General features: G+C 50.9%; 1 protein-coding gene across 1 annotated transcript in view; it reads right to left on the reverse strand.

Annotated features, from left to right (window-relative positions):
- LOC114686978 (SV2 related protein) overlaps positions 1-20,110 on the reverse strand; it is a 69,096-nt gene that overhangs the window by 12,306 nt on the left and 36,680 nt on the right. The window contains 6 exon segments of the mRNA XM_028861683.2: positions 234-307; positions 929-1,057; positions 2,855-2,886; positions 2,889-2,979; positions 5,625-5,688; positions 15,659-15,783. Of these exon segments, the coding sequence (XP_028717516.1) occupies positions 234-307; positions 929-1,057; positions 2,855-2,886; positions 2,889-2,979; positions 5,625-5,688; positions 15,659-15,783 (515 nt within the window).

The following is a 20,110-nucleotide window of genomic DNA, read 5'->3' on the forward strand; positions in this document are numbered from 1 at the left end:
GCTGGCTAGCTCCAAGTGAGAGACCCTGCTTTGATTTACAAAGCTGACAGAGACTGTGGCAGATGCCTGATGTCATCTTTGGGTGACCCATGTCTACATATGCATATACATATGTGCAAACATCCACACACGCAAAATAAATTTCAAGTCACAATTGTGTGCAGTGGGCGGGCCTCACAGTGGGCGGGGCTCACAGTGGGTGGGGCTCACTGTGGGCGACCAGCAGCTCTTACCATATAAACCACAGCAGCAGAGTTGTCCAGCGAAAGTGGGGTGTGAAAAGGTCCCTCATTTTGCCTCGATCTTCCTGTTTCAAGACAAGGACATGTGGGTTTTTGGCTAGCTCCCAGTGCATAGGGGCCTTGACTGGGGGCCTGATAGACACACACACACACACACACACACACACACACACACATACACACACACACATAAACACAGACAAAGACACACACAGGGACACACTGATACACAGACACACACACAGACATACCCAGACAGACATACAGACATACACACAGATATATACACACAGAGACACAGACACTCAGACACACACACACACACACACACACACACACACACACACACACACTGTTAGTGGCATAGCCAGGGGAAGAGGACACAAGTTTGGGAAGCCAAGACTCATCTCATTCCTTCCTACTGAGACCTTGATGATCACAGACCAGCACCATTCTGTGCTTACAACACGGAGCAGGAGGCAGACCCCTGAGGTGGGCGCTATGGGCCCCTGGGTCTGTTTCAGCGCAAGGGAAATGAAATCGTTCCACACACATACAGCCTGTTTCTGGTCAGGGGCCACCACAACAGCACATGTGCTGAGAGCATGGGCCAGTGTGCTCAAAGACACACACACACACACACACACACACACACACACACACACACACAGTTTCCACACCCTGACCTGTCTGGAGATGATGAGCTTTCCCAGAGGCATGGGGGCTCCGTTTTCGGTTGCTATCCGCTTCAAGGTGGCAATGGCCTTTTCCTGGTTCCCGGACAGCACATCATACCTTGCACTCTCTGGCAGCCACTGAGGGAACGGGAGACCCAAGCGTGGCTGGTTAGTGTAGATCAGAGCACGCTCTCCGGGCCGCCCTCTCTCATCTGTGTGGGACTCTCTGAGCGTTAGGTGTCTGGAGACAGAGACCTGGCTTCAAATGCTGTCTCCTCTGTATGTTACATGGCCAACGGAGCCTGTACAGTGACGTCACTTCCCTGTGCATGTTTCTCCCTTCATACCTTCAGGTGTTTAGAGGATTAGATGGGATCCTAGAAGCAGAGAGCCTGGTGAAGAGCTGCCGTGGGTTCATGCAACTCATCACTGTCGTGGTTGCTTTTAGAGTTTGGGGGAGAGATAGAGTAAATAATGACCACCATCAAAAAAGTCTCCCCCTCAACTCTTGAGAAAATCTGCCTTCTTGGGCTTAGCGTCATCTAAACTAAGTCTGAGAGAGAGAAATCAGAAAGTGTTAAGCCTAAGTCCCAGCTCCAAGTGCATTCCTGTGAAGGGAAATAGTGGTTTGTACAACCACTGACTTAGCAGAGAAACCGTGGGACTGGGACTCGGCCAGTTCAAATATGGCCTGATGTCTGGAAAATCAGCTGGCCTCTGGAATTCAGTTTCCTCATTAGTAAAATGAGGACGTAGCAGAGTTTGCTAATGCCCACCAAAATTCACTCCATTGTGTGGAATTCTCCATGGACATGGCTGCCTTGCCATGGACTACATTTCCCAACCTCCCTTGCAACTAGGCGAGCCCATATAACTAGGGATCACCAATGTAAGCAGGTGTTAAACAAGCAAGGGTGTGTGTGAGCCTCTGCTTGCTCCCCACGCCCACTGCCCGCACCCCCACCCCAGACTCCAGTGTCCTGGGGGATGGCTGAGCCAGAGGCTGCAAAACAAGATTAAACAACAACAACAACAACAAAAATAACAAAACTTGAGCCAAGATACCCCATGGGAACCAGAATGCTCTTTCCAGATTGTTCTGCTGCAAAGCAGCAGCCTCCTTCTGCATGGAGCTGCTGAGATGGTGGCTTAGTCACAAGAACAGATGTCACCTAACACGGGCTTCATCACAGCCCTTCCCCACATAGTTATGGAGAGAAAAAAAGAGTCAAATGTGTGTGAGTAGCCTAGCACACAGGCTCCCTCACAGCTAAGCTCAGTGATGCGTGCGTGCATGCGTGCGTGCGTGTGTGTGTGTGTGTGTGTGTGTGTGTGTGTGTACACGAAAGAGTGCATGTACACGCTCTACACCGATACGCAAGAAGTGAGGCGTGTTCTCATTTCAGGATGGGCTGAAGAGACTGAGCTCCTGAATCCAGCCATGCCCGAAAGCCAGACACAGACTCCTCTATCACGTGTCTGTTCCTGCGTTTTGCTCAAGCCACTTTGAATTCTGTGTCTGTCACGTGACGTGTCTAGTGTCTAGTGGAGTCACTCTAAGCCTAAGTCTTACAGAGAACATCTCAAAAGAGATTGTGTGCAGGCACTCCAACACCGAGTTCTGTGGCCACTCCAGGCCTCATTTCACAATTTAAAAAAAAAAAATTATATATGCATATACTCATTTTTGAGACAGGGTTTCTCTGTGTAAAAGCCCTGGCCATCCTGGAACTTGCTCTGTCGACCAGGCTGGCCTCACATACTGACAAAGATGGGCCACGTCTCCTTCCCGGGGGTAAAGTCATGCAACACCACGCCCAGCTAATAAACAATAGTCTGAAGAGATAGAGCTCTGGTGTTGTCTTCCACTCGCTTCCCACTAAAACACAATGTCCCCCGGACCGGCAAGGGGACGACGTCTTTAAACATACGTACGAAACACAGAACCGCGAAGAGGAGCAGCGGGCAGCCGAGAGCAGGAGCAGCCAGCGCCAGCCCAGGCTGGGCATCACGAACACAGCCAGGAGGACTTCGAACACTGTCCCGATGGCCCAGAAGACCTGGCCCAGGAGAGTGAGAGTCAGTGGTGCGGGAGTGTGGCCCCCACAGCGTCGACTGTGGGGTACTGTGGACGAGAGTGGAAGATCGGAGCGCGCGCGCACACACACACACACACACACACACACACCCCTCTCCTTTCAACGTGGCACATCCTGCTGTGGTCCATCCCACACTGCATAACCCTCTGGCTGGACCGTGCAATAGGTCACCACAGCAAAGGAGGTGGAAAGGACCAGTATTCTGTAATACAGGTATGACAGTGGACATTTCAAGGGACTTTGGTTTCAGCTTATTTCCAATTTTTCCTAGCCAGGTCTAGATTACTTCACCAAGCATAATGTCCCGATGGCTCCCCAATGTTGTAGCAGAAGCCACACTTTCTCCCTTTTCGGGGCCTGATACTATTCCATCGTATACGGATCTACCGCATCTTCCTTACGTATGTCTCCACTGGTGGGCACGGGACGGCTTCCATCTGCTCTGCACGTGGTTACACTGGTCGACACTCTGGCTCTTGTCTACTGACATCTCCTTCCCTTGCCCCACGGGCTCCAGCATCCTCCTTTGGAATCATCTCTCCCTTACCTCCCCAAGTCACCCTCTATCTTTTCCTACTTTTGAAAGGATCCCACCACCAGGCTCTCTGCCTGTGCCTTCCCACTGTGTGCTGCTAATAGGGAAGCCCAGGGGATGAGAGGGAGGGCAGGGTGGACGAGAGACCAGGGTTGATGCGCTGTCCCGGCCCCTCCCCTGCAGGGTGGTCACAGGCTGGCCCAGCTGAAGGGCAGCAGCGCATCGCTGCCTCCTGGTCCTCCAGGACTGGGCTTGGTAACACACTCATGGGGAGACTTTACTGCTGGTATTATTTTTCAGTTACGGTTGTCTGTCTGCTTGTTTGTTGAGGGAGTGATGAATGGTTTTCGGGAGTCCGTTCTCTCCTTACGTAACTTGGGTCCTGGGTTGGGAGCTCAGGTCATCAGGGTTGGTTGCAGGCGCTTTACGAGCCACCTCACTGGCCCTGTTATTATGGTTATTACCTGAAGTACCGGGTATCGAAGCCAGGGCCTGTGAGGCGAGCACTCTACCAACTGAGCTACAGCCGCAGCCCCTTCTTACGTTTCATCTGGAGGCAGGGTCTCACTAAGTTGCCTAGGCAGACTATGAAGTGATGACGCTCGCCTCAGCCTCCCCGGTAGCTGGGATGACAAGCTCGGTCCACCAGGCTCATCGGGGACTTTATGGTGACTTTCTCCTCAGACTGCTCTGTTGTATCAGGCAGGACACTATCTGCCAGCACCGTCCACGCTAAAGCCCACCCCACTAAGGGCCCAGAGCCTTCCTAGCACCCACCCCCTCCCACCCTCCTTTTCTCCACCCCCATCCCCCACCCCTGCTTCACTTAAAGGAGCCGCAATCCATTTCTGTTGTCAACCATCAGTCACCATTAAAAGGTCTAATGACAGGCATGTTAAGGATGCTGGCCGGTTAGGATGGATATTAGTCATGACACTACACCAGGTATGAGCTTAAAACTTTTTTTTTTTTTTCTGAGACAGGGTCTTGCTATGTGGTCCTGACTGGCCTGGAACTGGCAGCCATCCTCCTGCCTCCGCCCACTGAGTTTGGAGGTTGCAGGTCTGCGCCACCACCCCTCTCAGCTTTTTAGTTGCTGGATCCTGGGAAGCCTCAGAGAGAACCGAGTGTGACCAGGGTTAGCCCGATTTCGAGAGCAGCCGGCCCGGGCGCATTCTGTCATTGAAACAACCAGCTGGGATGGCGGTCAATGCCTGGCATCTATTAAGGAGGTAGAGGCAGGAGGATTGCCTCCAGTCCAAGGCCAGTCTGAGTCACAGATCGGGCTCTAGGCAACCCAGGGCTACCTAGGGAAAGCCTGTCTGACAAACAAGCACATAGATGCAGGATTCACACAACTGACTGTCCACGTCTGTGTCAGGCAGCTGGGAGTCGGCCACTCGGATGGATCAGAGGCAGCTGTCAGGAGGTCCGAGTCAGTGGGCACAGAGACAGCTATGCTCCGTGTGATCACGTGACTGAGGGGCCGGCACTGAGAACACCTCTCAGCTTCCACCGTCCCTGCAAGGCAGGGAGTTCACGGCCAGCCTGAGCAATTTAGCAAGACTCCGTCTCAAAATAAAAAGGCCAAAGAGGGCCGGGTATGGAGGTGGGGGTGGGGGGTGGCTCAGAGGTGGAGCCCTTGCCCAATGTTTGTGAGGTTCTAGATCAGCGGTTCTCAACTTGTGGATCGCTACCCCTCTGGGGGCCGAGTGACCCTTTCACGGGGTTACCTATCAGATATTTATATTACGATCATAACAGTAGCAAAATTATGGTTATGAAGTAGCAATAAAAATAATTTCATGGTTGGGGGTCACCTAAATGTGAGGAGCTGTATTAAAGAGTTGCAGCCTTAGGAAGGTTGAGAACCACTGATCCAATTAAAGAAAGAAAGACGGGGAGAAGGGGGAGGGAGGGGGGGGAATATACTGTATATCCATGTACATGTTTGCCAATTGAGTCTGTCACGGTTTTCTGAAACTCCCCTTTGCAGTCCTGTGGCTCCATACATCCGAGAACTGATTGCCAGTCAGTTAACATTCCCCAGAGACCGGCACCTTCTCCTTACCTCTATCAGCAAAATACACTTGGCTCTGGCTTTCATGGGAAGGAACTCAGCGTACAGCGTCACCCTAGGCAAGCAAAAAGACAGGGTGGGAAGATGGCCGATTCTGAATCACATCCTCCAATAATGATCCTAAGTCAGAATTTCCTGGGATCATGGCTAAGGTCAGAAAACCAACAGGTTCTTACGGTGGCTCAAGGCTACCTTCAAACTCTCTATCCGCTTGCCTCCACCTCCTGAGCACTGCGTTGCCTGCGTGCACCATTGCATTCTAGAAGTGTGTGAATCTCTTGACCTTTGGAAGCAGATTCTCGAACACAGGGTCCCAGGCTCCTGCATTTCCCCCAAACGATCCTCAGATTCCATCGTGCTTCCATGGAGGTCGATGGTAGCCGCAGCATCTGGGGAAGGTCTGGTCTTGGGTTTAAGGGCAGCTGTGTTAGCTGTTGCTATCCCTGTGTCATATATGGCCTCTTGTCCTGGGGGACACCCTCATCCTGGTCCCTGATGTCTGTCTGTGCATCCCTGGGGACAACCACAGAGGTGAGGTTGAGTTGCTCCCAGGTGTTGCATCCATGGTGTCCAATGCCAGCCTGCTCCCTCACTGGTATGTCAGTCTCCATAGATGGGTGAAGTTGGTGTGGGACAGATGTCTCCACCCTAAGGTATCATTTTGACACTGATGACTATTCAGGACATGTTCAGATTTCCTAGTATCTTGTTCTCCACAAAACCTCAACTCACCAGCTGTAGCTACTGGCTCTTTCTACTTGAACTGACCATGACTGCATTGGTGATAAACTGTGGTTTTAATTTGTCTTTCTTTTAATCACTTCCTAATATAAGAAAGAGCACTTTTGGGATGGGCGAGATGGATCAGCAGATAAAAGTATCTGCTGCCAATTCCGGTGACCTGAGTTTGATCTCTATAACTCCACATGGTAGAAAGAGAGAGCTGAATCCTACAAGGGGTCCTCTGACCTCCACTGTGTACTAAATCACCTGGAAGGTGCCCTGGACCTGCATATCTTCCCAGCTGTCACTTGACCTGAATGATGCTCTGTGGATGCTCACAGCTCCCCCTACTGGACATAAAAAGCTACAGTTTCACGGTCACCCTCTGGATTTTGCTTATTCTCATGAAAGGACACTTGCAGCTTTAGTGAGATTTTTGTCCATTTTTTTGCACTTTATAACCCAAAATGTCATTTGTAATAATAGATACAGAGCACTATTTAACTCCACTTTAAAAATTAGAATGCAAATCTTGGGGCTGGAGATTGTTTAGTGGTTAAGAGCTCAGAGGACCAGAGTTCAATTCCCAGCACCCACACGGTGGTTTACAACCACCTGCAACTCCAGTTCTGGGGGGATCAGACGCCCTCTTCTGACCTCTGCAGGTATTGCATGCACATGGTGCACATACACACATGCAGGTAAAATGCTATACACATAAATCATATTTGAATCCAGTTTTTCCCTTTGATGCTGGAGATTGCGCTCAGGGCCATGTGCAAGCTGGGCAAATGCTCTACCACTAAGCTAGATCCTAAGCCACCAAATCTAACATTTTTACAATTTAAAAAAAAAAGAATTGTTTTTGTTGTGTGCACGCGCATGTGTGTGCGCATGTGCACGTCTTGCACATGTGCAGTGCCCTCATAGGCCAGAAGAGGGCACTGGATCCTCTGGATCTAGAGTTACAGTCATTATGAGCTATCTAACATGGGTGCTGAGAATTAGACTTGACTCCCCTCCAAGAGCAGTGAGCACTCTTAACCACAGAGCCATCTCTCTGCACCCAACCAAACTCTTTTAAGCTCTCCATGGACGTAAAGGAGATTACTCAGCATCTCACTATGACTTCTCTATCCTGCTTTTAAAAGGACAGAAACCTTCCACGGGGAAAAGCTCCACACCTCTGGCATCGTCCTCCAAGTAGGGCAGGCTCCATGAGCAACATGCTCATCTCACTCTGTAAGTGCACAGCTCCGTGCAGTATTTGTCCTACACAGGCACTGTCCAGCATCAGCCGGGTCTGGATTTGAACTCAATTGCAACCAGCCTGGGAGAGCAGCCCCCGGAAGCCCTCTGCTGTCCCTGCTACTCTGGAGCCTGGCTCTGCTGCCCTTCCCATCATGAGTTGATTTCAGGGCTGCATGGCTCAGTCAGCAGCTGTAAGCCCTGGGTTTGATTCCCCGCACCCTGGGTTTGATTCCCACCACTGCTGGCTGCGAACTTAGGCTACAGAAGACTCCGTGGCTTTGACTTCCTGTCTTGGATCCCAGGTGGCTGTGCCTGGGTGGAGCCAGATGGAGCCTCCTAGGTTCATCAGGTCATATAATCATCAGGTCATATAATCCACCTGCTGACTGAAAACGTAAGCAAGTGCCACTGATACAGCTGAACCCCCGACCTCAGAACCGAGTTAACTAAATCCTGGTCGTAAACCCTGACTGCCGGGCGTCAGCTCATTCTCACCTTCTCTTCCTGAGCACCCGACTTTGATCAAGCCTCCCTGAGCTGGGTTTTCTAATTAGTTGGGGTTGAGCTAAACTCTGTGTGACGACACATCGCACTGCTGTCCTGTGGTTCTCAGGTGTCATCAGTGTCGGCAGTGAACACTCTGTACGGTGGCTCTCGTCACCAAAGTCAATGTGTGTTTGGGGAAGGGGAGGAACGAAGGGGCGGGGCAGAGAAGAGGGCTCCTTACAGGTAATTCGTCTTCACATTGTTGTGGCTTGGGTGTCAGGCGCACACGCCTGGGGTTTCATGTATTGACACCTCATCCTCATCCCGCTCAACCTGATCCAGTTGTGGTGTCTGGGGGTGGGGACTCAGGGCTAGGGGAGGTGATCAGGGTTAGACAATATTGTTAGGGTCAGTCCCAAAATTGAATCCCGGACTTTTATTCGGGGTATGTTAGTTCTTGCTAACCTGGAACTCACTATGTAGCCCAGACTGGCCTCAGACCCATGGTGATCCTCCTTGGCTCTCCCTCCCCCCAACTCCGAGATTACAGGAGAGAGTTACCATGTTCACCCTGAATCTTGGAGGTTTGGTTAGGGGATCTGAGGACATGTGTGTGCCTCCTGTCTCTTGCCAGACTATGTCTGAGCCAACTCAGTGACTGCCAGCAAGGTGGCCAGCCACCACCAGATGCAGCCCCTAGCCTTGAGCCTGGACTATGAGCTGAGATAAACCTCCTTTCTTTATAACCTACGCCACCTGTGGCATTGTGGTCTGGCAACAGCAAACCAGCTGTTAGCATTACATTCTGGCTGTTGACTTATTTTAAAACTATATCCCAATATGTCGTTCTTCTGATTTTCTGAGGAGCTCTGGCTGGGCAAAGTCACTGTAAACAAATGGAAACTTTTTTTTTTTTTTTTTTTTTTTTTGAGACAGGGTTTCTCTGTGTAGTTTTGGAGCCTGTCCTAGAACTTGCTCTGTAGACCAGGCTGGCCTCGAACTCACAGAGATCCACCTGGCTCTGCCTCCTGAGTGCTGGGACTAAAGGTGTGCACCACCACCACCTAGCATGAATGGAAACTTTTAATATTACCTAACTACCTGAAAATATTGTCACCTAAATGTTTCCCAACAAAGCACTTAAGGGAGCTATCTTTATAACTAGATAAGAGTTCTGTCTAATTAAGACATAATTAGGTTTATGTAAATGACTCCATCTGAAGTGCTAAGGAGCCCAAGCCCTCTCAGGTGGCTTCATAATTCTTCTGTAATTTTGCTTGGGGTTTTACCTGTATTCTTCACAGACAAAACAGCTCTTGAGTTGCATAAATGAGTAAGTAAGTTGTAGTAAGTCTCAGGTCAGCCATTAACTAGCTGTGGGACTTGGGGCACATAAATCCCCCCGACCCCCCTTTTTTGGCATATGTGTATGGAGCTTTGGAGGCTTTGCTGAGCCCTTTGGTGGGACAAGATCTTTATAAAGTAGGAAAGGCTTTGGCAGATCTCAGTGACTTAGACCGTCATGTAAAGAGTGCCCATAAGTGAGAAAATAACCTAAGAGGGATTTTCTTTAAAAAACGGTAAAACAGAGAAGGAGGTCTGTCTGGGTTACTCGAAGACAAATGTGGCAAGGTTGGTGTTGAGCTGGAGTTCCTAAGGAGAAAATCGATAGAAAGTCAAATCGTGTGCTAAAGAGTCACGGGAAGGCGTTGAAGCAGTTCCGGAAGCCCGTGGAGCAGTTCTCGGGAGACATTCGTGACAGAACAGTCCAGGTGAAGCCCACCAGGCCTGACCCAGGTGGGTGATTATCCCCCGAGACTAAGGAGGGTCCATTTCCCTTGAGAGAAAGTTTACACAGGGGTGGAGATGGCCTACCTAGCCAGGAACCCCCCTAACAGCCGGGTATGGTGACCAGAGAGATAACAGCTAATGCCACATCCACAGTTCCACTCCAGGGCAGCTCCGTCCTAGGGAGCCAGCAGGTGCCCCCGGGAAAGCATGGCCTCGCTCCCTCTTGGTCCTGGGTAGGTCTGAGCAAATTGAGTCAGGCCCCCTGAGTTTGTCAGGCATAGAGACGGGCAGGGAGGCTCTGTGGAAGAACTCCAGGATGTGGAAATAAAACAGCTCAGAGCGAATGACTGAGGGTTACCGTGAGCTAATCGACTTTAGCACCTCTGTGTGCCCAGCCTCCCTCTGTGGAGGAGGCACCTGATACAAATGGATGGACCCTTCCCACGCTCTCCAGACCTCGCCGATGTTTGACCTTGCTATCTTCTTAGCTGTGAACTTCTGGGATCGCCTGACTCTTCCTGAGAACGGATGACCAACCACAGACTTTCAGGGTGCCCCACCAGGGTTATCTTTGCTATGGGATGGCGGTTTGGGATGCCGCCTTACCCTGCCTGCCCTCTGGAAAAGATTGTTATAGAGGTGACAGAATGCTGACTTCTGAGTGTTTTGGCAGATTTGGGAAGCCATTGGAGAGACAACCGGGTACTTCTACCCCCCTTACAGCCCTACCGGGGCTGGGTTAATTGAGAGAAAATATAGGTTGTTAAAACAATAACTACCAAGTTTAAGTCCAAAAGGTGCCCTACCTGGATGGAAAAGGACACTCCAAAATGCCATAAGGTTATTGACTGACAACCTCAATGGCTGGGGTGTGCTACCTCCCTGTGAGTCGCTAGCCATGAAGGCCACTGCTGCTGGTGGTGGTGGTTGTATCCCAGAACCAGACAGTAAGACCCTATTGCTTTGACTGTAGGACATGGAGAAATCAAGCTGGGACTGGACTGGAAACTCCCCACCGTCGGCTGGCTTTCAAAAGTGACAGAAAAAGGTGGGCGCTATCAGCATCGGGGCGAGCCAGGCGGTTCTGTGAGCGAGGCAGCCTGGACTACAAGTGAGTCAGGAAAAGCAAAGCTACACAGAGAAACTGTCCGACGGCAGAACATGTGCTGCCCAACATTGGCTGTGGATCCTGCGTGCTAAAACACCACCATTCCAGGCAGGATGTGCCTGCCTGTGCAATGGCGGCTCAACTATGGTGGGTGAAACCAACAGCCTTCCAACTGCATTTAAGGCCCGCTCCATGAGAGAGAGCTCACATCTGGTGCTGTCATCCAGGACAAAAACCCATGGCCTGGGGAGGGGAGGTCATAGGACCCAATGGGGAAGCAACTTCTATGATTTTTCTAGATGGATGGGATGTCCCTGCCAAACTGCCTTCTAAACGTGTGTGTTGACATCCATAGATCACAGTTGTTATCGGCCTCAACTCATAACCACCGGTGAAGCTCCTGAGAACAAGTGAGTGTTACTGTGGCAGGGTGGCCTATGTCTTAGCCATAGATGGACATCTGTACTCACCCCCTCCAAGGCTCAGGAATCATTTAGAAAGAGGGGCCAGAAAGAATCTAAGAGCTGGAGGAAGGGGCGGAGTGTTGTGTAACCATTTCCTCAGCGATTGAAACATTCCATCCTTCAGGGAAGCTCCTTAAGCAGGAAAGTAAACAAAGTAGCTTCAGGAAGTCCCTGAAACTGACCAGACTCACTAAGGCCCTCCCTGACACAGTAAGCAATCAAAGGTCAGAGTCCCTCGCAGAGGAGTAGAGCCAAGCTGAGCTGCAAAAAACACTCTTGAGAGGAAACAAGCTGCTTGGAAGAGGTTTAGACCAATTGAGGCACCAGGAAGGGACAGGCTCCAACTTGCTGAGTTGCCTGCAAGCTGTGCAGTATGGTCCACGGTCCTAGATTTGGTGAGCTCTCACCCATGCTGGGGTGGGCCTTGGTGATGCAGCTGACTTTGAGTCATTTCTGCTCCTGTAAGTAACCCCAATAAAACTCACTGGTTCACCAAGTAGGACTTGGGTGGCGTCTGTATTTTGGTCCATAGTGGGATTCCTATGTGGGGTGTGTCAACATGTGTGTTGTGTCCCCAGGAAAAGTTTTGTCTCCCAGCACCTGGTGTCCTCTCGTCCTTCCCTGTACTGGGGACCCTGGGAATGCCACTTCTCCCAGAGTCTGGAAATCCTTTTCATCGTGTGATCCTCTGTGGCTGGCATGGGGTGTGTTCTCTCTTTGTTCTAATTACCCTGCCTTGTAATTCCATTTATTCACAGGCTTCCAGAAGTTTCTCAAAATTTCTGGTTGTTGGACAGCATCCTTTCCTTGCTTATGAGCTCCACTAGAGATTCCTGTCACTTTTATGTCGTTTCCAGGGGATCTGTGAGCAGAAAGAAGGTCAGGGTGCGGCACATCTGTTCCCGACATCTGGAACCCTGCTCTAGCCTCCCTGAGCATCCCTGGGAAGGCATTTGACCTGAGGCAGGACAGTTCCTCCAGCCACCAGGGGGCGCTGCTGTGCGGCCAGTGGCTCATCTCTGGAACTGGGCCACAATCTGGTTACTCGCTGCGGCCAGCCCAGATTTATGGCTGTGTCTCTGTTAATGGCCTCTGCTTAGAGCTCCAGTGGTTTTTAATTCCTAAATAGTGTGAAATCAGGCTTTTCCACTCCAGGAAAGCATGCCGGATGCCAGCTCTACAGAGCCCTGGATGAAGCCATATGGCAGACCCGGGGAAGGAGTGGACAGATGGCATTGACCTGCCACAGGCAGGAGGCTAAACACGGGTGTTAGAGCCACGTGGTCAGTCTGCCCTTCACACTCCACTTCGTCTATGATCCACCCCCACCCCCTGTGACTTTCTTATCCATGCCTTGGGAAGCTGGGTGCTTGCCAGACTCTGACTTCTTAGGAAAGTGTTGCTTTGTTCTGAAGCATGGTGTAAGTCTCCCAAGCTGGCCTTGGAATGATTTACTTAACCGAGGATGACTTTGAGCTTACCATCCTCCTGCCTCCAACTCCTCAGTTCTCCGATCACAGGAATGAGGGGCCACACTCTGTTTATGGTGCTAGGGGTCAAACCAAGGGCAGACCAGGCAGGCAAACCTCAGGGTGATCGAGTCCCTCATATGAAGTGACCCAGCATGTGACAGAGTCTATGTGGTAGCCCAGGAGGATATTTGGTAGGAAGGGAGAACTCCCCCGGGCATCGTCCTGGGCACTTCATATGTGGTATTATAATGCTCTCAGGACCCATCAAGTGGGTGGGTGCTGATAAAACTGACATATAGAAAAACATCAGTGACCTGACAGGTCTTCTGGGTTGCAGAGTCCATGATCCAACCACACTGATTCAGGATGAACCTGCCCTTTCTAGAGATCATGTCTTCAGATTGTCCCAAAGGTGGCCTAGCAGGCGGTTTATGACTGTAGAGTCCTTGGGCCATATGTATGTATCCCATGCTGTGCCACCCTGGCACTGGTGGCCTGAGCGATGGCTAGGCACCAGCTTGGGCATGGCACTTTTTAAGAATGAAGCATGCACCAGGTGGTAGTGGCACACACCTTTAATCCCAGCACTCAGGAGGCGAAGCAGGTGGATTTCTGTAAGCTCAAGGCCAGCCTGGTCTGCAGAGTGAGATCCAGGACAGCCAGGGCTACACAGAGAAACCCTGTCTTGGAAAACAACACACAAAAATGAAGCATGCAGCTGCTTTTAAAACCAGCAGCCATTAGATGGCTGCGTTCCCATTAGAAAGAACAGTTGGTCCTAGAAGTCAAAGGGTTAACATAGGAGTGGTCTTTGTTGCTGTCATAGAGTCTATGGGGTGGATTTGTGTGGCCTTGACCTCAGCATCTTCCAGAGTCTTGGCTCTTACAGAGAGAAAGCTTTCGTACCAGTACAGTTCAAGAAGCCCATAAGACAGGTTTTGTTGTTCTTATTGTTTGTTTTTTGAGACAAGATCTCATTCTTGAGCCCTGGCAAGCCTAGAACTTAGTATACAAACCAGGCTGGGCTCAAACTCATAGAGATCTGTCTGCCTCTGCCTCCTAAGTGCTGGCATCAAGGCGTGTGTCACTACATCTGGAGTCCCACAGGACCGTAAGCAACAGCTACCGCCTGGTAACGTTTGGCTCCACATTTTAAGAGAGGGAGAAACAAGCACAGGAGCCTCTGTTTGCCTGCGAGAGAAACTGACCCCAACAGTCGGGAGCCTGTGGGGACATCATAATGTGACTGGGTCACCCAGGTGGTGCCATGGATGTCTCTCAGTGTTCCCCGGTGAAGCATATGCACTTGCACTATTGTTGGGGTCCACAGAGGTTTCCTAGTGAAATCCGAGCTTGCTTTACCCAGCAGGGCTGCATAAGAGGATGATTGGACCATGGGCCTGGGTACCAGGTGTTTGGAAGGGTCTACACTTGGTCGTATCTAGCAAGGGGGAGGTCTTTTGCCTCGCCCCTTGGCATTGTTATAAAAAGCCCTTATGAATAAAGTTCTGGGCCAGTGGATAAGGATCCAGGCTCTTCCCAGGGTATCCTGTGTTTCTGTCTTTCCTCTCGTCCTCTAGGTATCCTTTTCTAACTAATATTTCTCACTTCTCCCTACTCAAGAGTATCCTGGGTCGTAAAAGTGGGGTCTGGTCTGCCACACACGCTAGCGTTGGGCTGTAAAGGGGAGGGTGGCCAGGGATGGAACCCCTCTGCTGTGAGGTCTGGTCACCCCCCCACCCCCATGGAGCAGCTACATCAGTGATCGCTCATGCTGCAGGAGAGGGGATTTTAGACTGGGCAGCAGAGGAGGCAGGGGATCGGCACGCGAGGCAGTCCTGAGACCGGCAGCAATAGCAGGGCCTGTGGTCCATCCCTCCAGCTGTCCTTGGGAAAGTCTGCAGGGAGAGGCTGGCCAAGCCCTAGAGGGACTCTTCTCCGATGGGCACAGTCACACCAGGATGCACGGCCAGCAGAGAAGTGCATGGGGCAGACCGCGGTGGGTGGTGCCCTGGGCCACTAGATTAGTTCAGGCCTGGCGGCTGAACCAGGGGCTCGCTCCCCCCCCTCCCCCCGCCGGCACCAGCCAGGAGCATTGCCTGCAAGAGTTCACAGCTGGACCCCGTACAGACATTGCCTTGACCCAAAGGTTGTAGCGGGTTGTTCTGAGTCTCAGTGATCCTCCACTGAAAAATGGAGCTTCTGTGACCCGTCAGCACACACACCCCTGCTGGCAGCCATGACGCGTGGATGCTGACTGTACCATCAAAGTTGGGTCTGTTTTGTTAGGACTTTGCTTGTAGGGCCTTTGGATGCTGTGCAGACGCTGGAGGATACTGATGTTAATGCCACCTGTCCTACAGTGACTCCGGGTTCTAGAAGCCCTGCACAGCCATCCCCATACAGTCCAAGGCAATGAAGGCACACAGCCCAGCCATCCCCCTCATCTCCAGGGTACTGGCACCTGAACCTGGGGCTGTTCAGCTCCCTCCTATGAAGTGACGTGGTATTCGATAGACACACTCACACCCTTGTAAGCTGCGGCTGCTGCCAGCACAGACCATAGGACAAACGCTACCCAACGGCCATCCGTTGTACGTTCTTCAGTGACTAGTAACCAGGGAGGAGGATCGACCCGTTCGCTTCCTCCCTGAGCATTTTTAAATCCCAGGTGGCTGAACCTGTGCATACAGAAGGTGGTTGGTAGGGCAGAGCTGGGTATTTACTTACGACTGGGGCACCCCTCCGATCCCGAAGCCCACCAGGCCTCGGAGCACCAGGATCCAACTATACACGGGCGCAAAAGCACTGAGGACGCCGTAGTACAGGGTCCAGAGCACGCTGATCTTCAGCCCCTGTGGAGGAGGAGACAGGCGTCACAAGAGCCGTGGGCGCATCCGGGTGGCACGTGCCTACGAACATAGAAAGCTACCAATCGGCCAGGCGATGGTGGCGCACGCCTTTAATCCCAGCACTCGGGAGGCAGAGGCAGGCGGATCTCAATGAGTTCGAGGACAGCCTGTCTACAGAGTGAGATCCAGGACAGGCACTAAAACGATACAGAGAAACCCTGTCTGGAAAAAAAAAAAAAAAAAAAAAAAAAAAAAAAAAAAAAAACAAGCAAAACAGAACAAAAAGCTGCCAATCAAGGATGGATGCACCTGGCTACAGCACCTGCTCTGGGCTTCATTCCTGCATTACTTTTTTTTTTTTTTTTTTAATTAAAAAGTTACCAACGGGGGGCTGGAGGGATGGCTTCGCAGTTAAGTGTGCTGGCTGCTCTTCCGCGAGACCTGAGTTCGATTCTCAGCCCCCACAGGGTGGCTTAACTGTCTGTAACTACAGTTCCAGGTGATCCGATACCCTCTTCTGGCCTCCCTGGGCACGGCAGGCACATGGCACACAGCCACACACAAAGGGAAGCACCCATGCATATAAAATAAAAATCAATAAAATCTCAAAGGATTCTAAGTTATCAATGGTCTCACTTTACAAGCGACTCGCAGAGGCAGGGGGATGCTGGGTGTGCACTGTGTGCTGTCAAGCAGACCGGGCCATGCTGGTTGTCCACTGATCACCATTTAGTGCCAGTCAGGGTCCAGAGGGTCAGGTGTGAGGTGCACAGTTGGCTCCGTGTCTTACACCATCTCCAATATCCTGATCATCACACAGCAGGAAAATGCTTATGATTTTCCCGAGACGTTGGCTCTTTTTTTTTTATTTATTTATTTATTTTTTTTTATTTTTTATTTATTTTTTTTTTTTTGGTTTTTCCAGACAGGGTTTCTTTGTGTAGTTTTGGTGCCTGTCCTGGATCTATCTCGCTCTGTAGACCAGGCTGGCCTCGAACTCAAGAATCTGCTTGTCTCTGCCTCCTGAGTGCTGGGATTAAAGGCGTGCACCACCGCGACCCGGCTCATTCATTCTTCTTTACCTCACAGAATAAGGGGACATAGACCGAATGTACTTGGACCAAAGCTAATCGTGAACCTTCCACAGACTGGAAACAGAACTTCCACAGACTGTGAGCCAAACAGACCTTTTATCTTTATAAACTGATATGTCTCAGGTACTTGTTATAGCAGAGGATAGCCAACTAACAGTGTAACTCATATTGTTTATGAGCTTTGAGTAAAGGGGACATGTTATTCATTGGGGTTGAGAATCAGACAGACATCAGGACAGACATGGTACCAAGTTTAGAAAGTGTTCATTTTAATTACTCTTAGAGATGGAGAAACAAATTCAGGATAAATGTTATTTAAGGGATGCTGGATACTGACAGATATCATTCATTGGCTAATTATTTAATGTATACGTATGCATATTATGCATCTTTTTCTTCAATATGCACATATTGAGCACCCACTGTGTACTTAGCCATAGGACTACTGGAATATACCTTCCACCCACCCATCCACCTATCACATGGCATGTATGTACTGAGTTTTCTGCTGCACTGAATTGCAGGAAGGGACCTGACATTGAGGAGTCTCTGGCGTCACAGGACTCTTGTCTGCCTGCATTTGAAAACCTGCTCTTGTACTATTATGTGGGTTCACTATAGCACACCTGCGGAAAGAAGGTTTTCTCGTCTCTGTTTTATGAATGATCTCGGCAGCATGGAAGAATGATTTGCCCAGAATCAGCACTTGGCGTGGCCAAACCCTCAGCCAGAGCTTCTAACACCTGAGACTTGAGTTGTGAAGGAGCCACTACCTTCCTCCCGGGGGCGGGGGCGGGGGGGCTTCGGTAGCTCTCTTTAACTCCTCAGGTAGGTGAGATACAGCAGGGACAGGTGAGGGCTGTGTCAGTGAGAGGACCCGCCTCACTTCATGGGTTCCTACTCAGCTTTGCCCAAAAGTCACCATGACAGATCATGGGTCCCAGTCACTAGGTAACCCAGGTTTCCGAAGAAGCCATAAGTCACATTTTTTAATGCAAAATGTATCTTTTTTAAAATGGAGGCAACTAATTGAAAACCCCATAGAACCCTGTGATGATAAATAAAATATAGGGTAGGGTTTAGCTCAGGGTTAGCATGCACAATTAGCATGCTGCAGGCCCTGGGATCCCCCAGCACTAAAACCTGGACTGCACGAGCACGTGACCTTCTCCGGGTTACCAGTTTGCAACCTATAACCCAGAAAGCCTGGGATGCATTCTTGGATCGCTCTGACTGGGTGACCTGATTACACCACCCACGCTCTGAACTGTGGTAATTACAACTGGAATGGTCCAACACGCCTTGGCAAACACCCATGCATACTCCACATACTTCATTTTGTATTTTGAGATAGTCCGATAGAGCCCAAGCTAGCCTTGGACTCACTGTATAGCAGGGGTGACCTTGAACTGCTTGGTGAGTCTCCTGCTTCCCTCCCAAGGGCTGGGGTTACAGGCCCGTGCCACCCAGACCCAGTTTCATTCGGTGCTGACATGGAACATGGCCTTGTGTGTATTGGGCAAGCACCCGATCCACTGAGCTGCACCCCAGCCCTGTATTACATTTTCTGGACACCTCCACCCGCTTCGTGTTTCTTTTGCATGCCGGGAAACTAAGGCTCAGAGAGGTGATGCACTTTGCCTTGCTCCACGGGGGTGGGGGATTGGGATGTGGGATGGGACAGGGGATGGGGTGGGGGGATATGATGGGGTCATAAGCATCCCTTGCCCTCACCTTTCCATGGCTGACGTAAGCTCCCAGGCATTAGGAACTTCCATAGGAACCAGAGTGTCTCACTGAACCCTAATGCAGATGTGGGGGAGGTAGCCCCAAACAGTTTGACCACACAACTGCCGTGACAGGCTTAGACACAGCTTCTGTGGCAGGCTTACAGGCAGGCAACACCCAGATCCAGGAGAAGCTGTGAGCTGACCCCACCCAGGGAGGGCCTGCATCTAAGGGGAAATACCTGGCATCCAAACATCCCCTATACCCCTAGGCAAATGTCAGCCCATCAGGGTCCTGGACCCTGGAAATACCCTCACCCCAACCTCTGCTATGATAAAAACCCTACCCCGCCTGGGCTTGGGGTTCTCTGCTCTCACCGCTGCATCGGACAGAGCCCAAGCTCTGAGCTTGAAATAAAGGCTCTTGGCTTTTACATGTGAGATTTGGTCTCTTTGGTGGCCTTTTGGGGGTCCCCGCAATCTGAGCGTTAACAGCAGACACCCACGTGGACATGGAAACCTGCCTCCTGGACCAAGACTAAGACACAGCCCCTCTTTGATGCTGCTGGTAGGTTGCCTGGTGTGCCCGGGCCCCTGGAGGAGCCCGGGGGAGGCTTCCTAATTACAGCCTGCTCCTTGCTTCCTGAGTCCGCACAGAAACTCCATCGTGGGAGGAAAAGCCATTGGGAGACACGTCTCCTTTCTCTCTGGTCAAGCCAGCTGCCTGTTGGGTGTGAAACTTAGCTGGCCTGGGAACAGAGCCAGCAGAGCACGTAATGGGCGGCCCTCCATGCAGCCTCATTTATGTGGGACTGATCTCTCTGGGGAGAACTCAGGTCTGCCAGCAGCCAAGGTCAGGGTGAAGGACGTGGATTCTGGAGGCAGACACCAGTGTGTGAATCGTGGCTGCAATGAATGGGGACAAGGTTGGCATGCCGCAAGAATAGTAGTAGACATTTATGAGATGATTTATCTGCGCCAAGACCTCACGTGCAAGGTCCTTCACTCTTTGAAATCCCTCCATGGCGTGTCTGAGCCACCCTACATCTGCATGAGAACACGAGGCTCAAGGACTCTGTATGGGGAGCAGCTGGGACCTGACCCCAAGCAGCCTGGTTCCGGCCCACGCTTTGCACAGAGAGATGTTCCCTCTTTGTTTGCCAAAATGAACCCACCGTGTGGGTCTTGGATAAAGCCTTGGTGATCTCAGGTGATGGAAAAGGAGGGCATGGAATTAACTCTGCAGGTGACAGCAACATTGGGAAGCCTGGCACTCTCTCTCCGGATCGGCTCCCTCAATGCCAATCACATGTTGTAGTACAGGGTGCCCTGGGCACTGTAGGGGACTGGATGGGATTCCTGGCTTTTACCTATGAGATGTAATTATCACTTCTTCCCTTCGTTGTGACAACCCAGTCTGTCCCACACATCGTCAAATGTTCCCCTCACCTGTATTGAGAAGCAGTATTCTAACATGTGCAAAAATGGGGTTATAATTTACAAGATTTA

Source organism: Peromyscus leucopus, chromosome 23, assembly GCF_004664715.2.
Source record: "Peromyscus leucopus breed LL Stock chromosome 23, UCI_PerLeu_2.1, whole genome shotgun sequence".
NCBI lineage: Eukaryota > Metazoa > Chordata > Mammalia > Rodentia > Cricetidae > Peromyscus > Peromyscus leucopus.